Source organism: Zingiber officinale, chromosome 8B (assembly GCF_018446385.1).
Source record: "Zingiber officinale cultivar Zhangliang chromosome 8B, Zo_v1.1, whole genome shotgun sequence".
Classification (NCBI taxonomy): Eukaryota; Viridiplantae; Streptophyta; class Magnoliopsida; order Zingiberales; family Zingiberaceae; genus Zingiber; species Zingiber officinale.
In genome coordinates this window covers 114341289-114348241 of record NC_056001.1, presented here as the reverse complement: position 1 = coordinate 114348241, position 6953 = coordinate 114341289, and the positions used below count along the sequence as shown (strand labels likewise).

The 6953-nt window shown below is 35.0% G+C and overlaps 1 protein-coding gene across 2 annotated transcripts; it reads right to left on the bottom strand.

Moving 5' to 3' along the window:
- Positions 1 to 480: 480 nt before the first annotated feature.
- On the bottom strand, positions 481 to 5084 carry LOC122017081 (glutamate receptor 3.4-like). 2 transcript variants are annotated; one of them, XM_042574561.1, is made up of 6 exons: positions 4668 to 5082; positions 2265 to 3610; positions 1867 to 2144; positions 1764 to 1795; positions 1252 to 1658; positions 481 to 1164 (listed from the first exon to the last, which is right to left on the bottom strand). In XM_042574561.1, exons 1-6 carry the CDS (start codon positions 4942 to 4944, stop codon positions 712 to 714), a joined length of 2793 nt encoding a protein of 930 aa, XP_042430495.1. In that variant the 5' UTR covers positions 4945 to 5082; the 3' UTR covers positions 481 to 711. The 2 variants fall into 2 exon arrangements, with proteins under 2 accessions (XP_042430495.1, XP_042430496.1); XM_042574562.1 differs by lacking the exon at positions 481 to 1164 and having other exon boundaries at positions 1280 to 1387; positions 1480 to 1658; positions 4668 to 5084.
- Between the last annotated feature and the right edge of the window lie 1869 nt (positions 5085 to 6953).

Genomic DNA, 6953 nt, shown 5'->3' with positions numbered 1-6953 from the left:
TATATATTTTTCAAAAATATGTTTACACATTAACACGTAGAAAACTAAATAAAATACGTATATCAAATGAGAAAGACCAAAATAGATTTAGTTAATAACAATAAAATATATTTAAATATAGATGATGATATAGTAGACGATAAAATTTAATGATGTAAAAAAATCAATATAACTAACCATATCTAGTGAAATAAAATTTAATTATTATTGTTGTAAAGAAACCCGTGAATTCATATTGGGAAAATTCGGCCTCCGCGATGACTAGTTCTAAAAGCACAGATAATAATGCTAAAAGCACAGCCAATAATGCCTTTTTCAAAGTTGAAAGGAATTGAATTACTTTACAAGAACAAGAATAATTCTTTAGATCAAGATCCTCTAATATTTGCTGAATGAATGAATGTTCTGTAATCAAAGAATGAATCTTTTATGTAAAATCAATAAGAATTCAACAACAAAACAGGAAGAATTTCACAACAATGATATTCAATTGATTTTCCAAAATGACTAGATACTTACCATAGGCACAATAAATCACTTGGGGGGACATTATTCATGCCTAAAGCATAAAAATATACATTGAATCTCACTTTCATCGTTCTCCCACCCTTCTCCATTGAATTAAGCTTTCATTTTCCCTATGATAGTATATGCACTTGTTCAAGTGATCAGCCAAACTTTTATCTTTGGCATTTGCCATGTACATTCTCCCTATGTTGGCGATAAGGATTGTCCATCGGAAATGTCTGAACTTCGTCGTTGCTTATCACTCAATTTTCTTTTGATAGCATTCTTGACTTCTTCTTCCTTCTTATCAACAAAAGAGATCAGATCCTTGATGCTAGTTAAACGCCTCGGACGCTTCAAGCTGCGTTCCGGTTCGAGGATTGCATCCTCATCTTGGCTACTGCTGTACCTGCTATATTGGCAAAATATTCTCATGAAGAACACAATGAGAGCCACCAAACATGCAACACCACAAATGAGAAAAAGGCCCCAGAAGCTCCCCAGGCTGAGCCGGTCAGCATCAACTTCACTATCGAGTGAGCTACATCCGGTGCGTTGTAACCATTTGTCATGAATCCTCTGGAGATCACCATTTTCTGACAGTGTCAAGATCGCTGTCGATAAATCAATTGCGAGCTGTGAATCTCTTGGAAAGGCCTGTGGAGCAAAAATGACTATTTTCATGAACACAACAAACTTCATTGTGTTAGCAAAGAGCGATAAAAGTGAACAAACAACACTTACAAAGCCCCATCCGCTTTTTGTGAACTCCTGCCCTACTGTCTTGTAGTTGCAGTTGGTGGACAAGAAGAGTTCAATGTAGGGAAGCTCATCAACTATAGCAGCAACACCTCCATTTTTCGGCCCAAGCTCAAGTGCCCTTGCATAGGCTTCAGGGTTATTCAACGACACCAACCGGGATTCAGCAATATTGAGCTCTTGCATCATATAATTTTTTGCAAACGACCCTACCTGGTATCCAATAGGATCTGAACTAGCAATCAAACTATCAAGTCCTTGAATCCCTGACGAGAGTTGCTGAACTGTGAGGATGGATGTTAAGCTTGCTGTGTAGCTAGAATTTATTATCAACACTACGAAAAACCAAATGATAAGCACAAACCGCCCTAGTGTACTAACAGTGTTCTCTCCTGGAAATACACAGATGATGTTAGAAATGCATGCTCCAAAAGACGAGGAGGTGAACAAAGAAAATACTATTGGCAAGATTTCGTGAAGTTTATAGTTTTACTTACTGTGAGCAAAGAACATCGTGGAGAAGCTAAACCTGCAAAACATAGTTTTACATAAGCCTCATGATAAATATTTCATACTGATGATATTATGATATTCACTGACCAAAATATTGTCACAAGTTGTTGTCTTGGCGATCCACGAAATTCAGTATTTGAACGATGCTCGAGAATCCAAATTACAGTTCCCACAAAAAGGAAGAAAGCCCCAGTGACACACCACATCTGTACAGAAAAAGGTTTTAGGAAGGACCAAGGACTCGATGATCTCTCTTTGACTGGTGCAACAATGACGAGGCCAGATTCAATATATGGCTGTGTAAAGTCAACAATCCTTGTCCTGCTTGTCACGATTGATATGTCCCCAACAGCTGCATCAAAGTACTAAAGAGCATAGTTGATAAGTTGCAAGATTAGAGAAAGTACAGCAGAAGTTGCAAATGGAATAATTTTCTAACTAAATTGGTAATTCTCAAGAAGAAAAATGATACGGAAAGCACTTACATTTTCGTAAACCTTTTCAATGAGATCATTGTAGCTAGGATTCTTAATGCCATCTCCGAACAAAATGAATGAATAAGGAACTGGGTAGGGCAACAAGTTGATTGCAGCTTTAAAGACATCAATACAGTAGCCTTTTACACCGTCAGGGTTACTATCTTTTGATACAAATTCTTTATAACTTGTACGATAAGGAACTCCAATCAGTATTTGTTTTCCATTGTTTGGGAATACCCACCCTCGCGGCTTAATTGTGGTCTCACCTGGCCAAATGGCATTGTAGAGTCGCTGGTTGCTGGTGGAAATATTTGGTGATTTTCGGTAGAGAACTTCAGGAGCAACAACTGAAAGACCAGAATAGTTCGACCAGAACCCGAGTGTTCGTAAACCCGTCCCTCCGATATTGAGTATTTCATAAGCCGGATGGATTAAATTGCCTTCAGGATCAAATTGAACTTGGCCAGTCACACCTGTGAAGTTCGTTAGTTGCAATTTCTTGAGAAGTTGCTCACCACCATCAAAGTACTTGAGTGAAGTTAAGTGTAGTGAGCTTCCATTTGCATCATGCAATCTAGGATCATCAGAGAAAGAAACCGTCTCTCCATCTTCGAGGAACTGATCAATTGCATGAGCAAGTAACCAAACAGAATCATAAGCATACAACGAATAAGTATTCAAACTTGAACTTGCATTCCCACTCCTAACCATCTGACTCCATCTGGTCATGAATGTTGTCTTCAGATCAGAGTCTGCGGTATGCTGACGAAGAACAATAACCCCTTGTATGAGGTTCATGGTGTCTGAATTTGGTGGATAAGTTGAATCTAGAACAGAAGCAAGCCAATCTGAAGCTATCCACACATAACCACTAGCCATCATTCCTAGAGATTTTGCTAAAGAAAATACTCTGAGACCTGAATCCGGGTTTACATGCACAACATAAATCCTGGACTCCATGAGATTTACTTTCACAAGAAGGTCATTGATCATGTTAGCATCAGCATGAGGAGGAAAGGCAGCTTTGTAGGAGATCTTAGAGCTTTTTGTAGCTAGAGCATCATCTAAAGCGGTTATTCCACCTCTACCATAATCATCATCCACAAAGATGGCAATGACTTCTCTCCAACCATAGTTGCTAATTAGATTGGCTATTCCTTTCATCTGGAAGTAGTCACTCTGAGTAGTACGAATCAAGTAAGGATACTGCAGCGAAGAAAGTGTAGGGTCTGTGGCTGCAAATGTGAGCAAAGGTACATGGAGTTCATTGACAGCATGAGAGATAACATGAGCAATGCCAGAGGATTGTGGTCCTATTATAGAAACCACTTTCTTCTCCAATAGCTGCAATGCTGCAATAGCAAGAGCTTTTCTCGTCAGTCACACCCATACTTATCAATCCTGCAGCTGAAATGGTTCTTGACTAAAAGGCTAAAAGAGGGGTATGAATGAGAAAAAAAACCATCAGATAAGCATTATATTATATATTGTTCAACCTCATGAAGAATAGGAAAGACATAAATAAGAAAGATGCGGAAGCCAACAATGCAGTTCCTCAAGAACTATAATTCTTCTTGACACTTTTCTTTTCGTTTACAACAGGAACTAGAATTATTCCTTTCATTCACAACCAAAGTAGTAAATTGTAATACCATTCCAAAACTGACTGTGACAATTGGGAGAATATGCAAAGAAACGAGAACCACAGAAAAGGAAAAAGAAAACTACTTGAAGCCCAAGTGTCCAGTTATTTCTACCTTCATGCACCTAAAGATGACCAGCCCGGCCCACGAAAATTTCCCATCGGCCACCAGATAAATCCAGGAAGCATAGATGGACTACAAGGGACGACACAACACCACGAGTGACTCGAGCGCCACAAGTGTTTATTTGTGTTATGTGAGAATCGAACCCTCGTTAATTAATTACTTGGTAAATCCGTTCTTCTGCTTTCCATTGCACAAAGCCCGAGGATCTAACTAGATCTTCGTTGCATGAGGTCTTATATAAGTTTTATTCATAAATGAGATAATATAGGAGTAAAATCAAGAAAAGCATCAATTTCCACCATTAAGAGAGAAAATAAACCATATCCTAGTTGGGATGTACCTTGTCCATATGAAAAAGAGATCATTCCCCCTTTTTTTTCTTCTAATATAGTCGTGTTTGATTCATCAAAAAAATTTCAACTTTTTTTTTTTTTCAATTTTACCCTATAAACAAATAAAGTTTTATCAAAACTTTGTCATCATCTTTGTTAGAAGATGTTGTTGACTTCCTCAAACAATAAACAATGACTGCTTCCACTACAAACTGAGAAAACGATGCTTTCTGAAAGCCCTAGCACATTAAATCATCATAGAATCAACAAAATAGTTTCTTTATCAAAGTAAATCCAGTTTCGCTCACCCTCGATAGTTCCCAGAAACCCACTGCAATTAGTGTCCTGCGCCTGCAACTTGAGCCTCGTCCCAGCGAGAACGCTCGGGTTCCTGTTCACATCGTCCACGGCGAGCTCAATCGCCAGTCTCGCGGCCCTCCCGATGTAGGAATTGAAGGTGAAGAGACCGCCTATACTGATCTCGCTGGGCCTGTTGCTTGAATTTCTGCTGTTGCCGGTTGCAGCCATGGCGGCGCCCATCGCAGTGGCACAAAACCATAAAGCAAAGAGACAACTCGAACACATCTTGAGCAACAAATGAAGGGGAAAAAAAACACTTTGGAAGATATTGTGACTCTCGAATGAGATGGAAGCCAAATGAACCTCCCTGGGAAGAAGCTTACTCGGGCATCACGACTTCTCTATCATTGTGCAGGTGACCAGATGGGAAATTTCCTTTTACTATCTAGCCTTTACTTAATTTTCAAATGCCCCTTCAACTCTCAAAATCATTCTTTCACCCCTAAAAAATTCGCAATTTGCATTGGAAAAGTGAGTTGTCGATGAAGAAGGGGGTTTGATTCGATAGATAGATCCTCTGTCCTTTTTTTTTTTAATGTACTTGTATTTATCTTCAAATGGGATATAATCAAAAGATGCTAGATTTCTGATTGTACGTATATTTCTTAATTTATTTTAATGATCGATAGAAAATTTTTATGGACCGACCCGATCATCCTAAAAATAATCAATAAAATTAATTAAAATTATCATTTTTTTATATTATATTCATTATTAGACCGATCACATTAGATCATATATTTTTGGGATATAACATGATTTAATGTGATCCGTTTCATCAATGAATGGAACATGAGGACATGAAAAAAATCAGACAAAAGATTCCATCTCAATATAAAGGAGAAAATGATTCAACTAGTGTTTTCCTTTGAAAGGAAATTAGTAATGTTTTCTAAATATCTTAAGTTATTTCACTAAAATTACTTATCTCTTAAATTAATGTTTTTTTACAATGGCACAGAGAAATATGGAGCAGGCCTAATTTATGCATTTTTGGAAGAAAAAAAATATATTTTTCAATCTTCAAGGACCGATTTGATCATTGTCATAATGAACTCATTTTAAAAATCAAAATTCGGAGATAATATCTGGACGGTGGGGATGCGTGATCGCGAATGAGAATAGTCTAGCTGGAAATTAGATTAAATAAATAGAAAAATGGATGAATATACCAAATAAAAAAGAAATATTAGTAAAAATAAAAGGGCATCTTAAATTATGAAAAATATTAATGAGGGTATTTTAAAAAAAAAATCAAATGCGTGCTCTTCTAATGATTTTATCATAAAATTATCCTTTAACAAAATGTAATTGTAAAAGCTATCAATATCTTTTATAATGTGTAATAGTTTTTATAATATTTTTAGAATGAATTTATGATTTATGATTTATATCACGTAGAAATTACCCAATAGTTATTATAACGTTTAGAACCTACCCAATAATTACTATAACATATTTAATATGAATTTAAAATTTATAATTTAAGATTTTGAATATCTACACTATTATATCAAAATACTATTTATTATTTAATCAAAATTATTTAAACTTTATTAAAATAATTTTAAAATAATTATAGAAGCTATTTAGCTATAATAGTATTTAGATATTCTAAATCTAAATTTTAAATTCTAAAAATACACTAAATATATTGTAACAATTACTAAAAATTTCTATACATTAAAACTATTAGATATCTGTTATATATTATAGAAGCTACTCGAGTAGCTTATACAGAGGTAATTTAGAAATAAAATCATAGGGATTTCTACTTGATTTTTTTTAAAAAAAATTATATCTTTTGAGAATTTATAAAATCTAAGATGTCTTTTTTTTTTTTTGCTCGAAAATAAATTTTAAATTTCTGAAATTTGGAGGGTGTTTGAGAAAGGGATGCCTTGCTAATGGAGACTGGAGTAGAGCCCATGTGGTCGGGGTACTCCATCCATAAAGTGAAAGCATTTTGTTTTTTTGCTGATGCGACTCGCGAACAATCAAGCAAAGCCGTATTCTTGCATAAAGTCTGATAAAAATATATTAAAATTTACAGAAAAGAGGTATATCATACTTTAGTTTTTTATCAAAGACATATTAAATTTCTAAAATATCCTTTTTCACTTATTTTTTTAAAATAAAAACTTAATTATTTTATTAAAGAATTTCATATAAAAATAAAAAGATTATTTTTTAAAATGTCCTTAAATTCATAATTATCTCTTAAATTTATCATA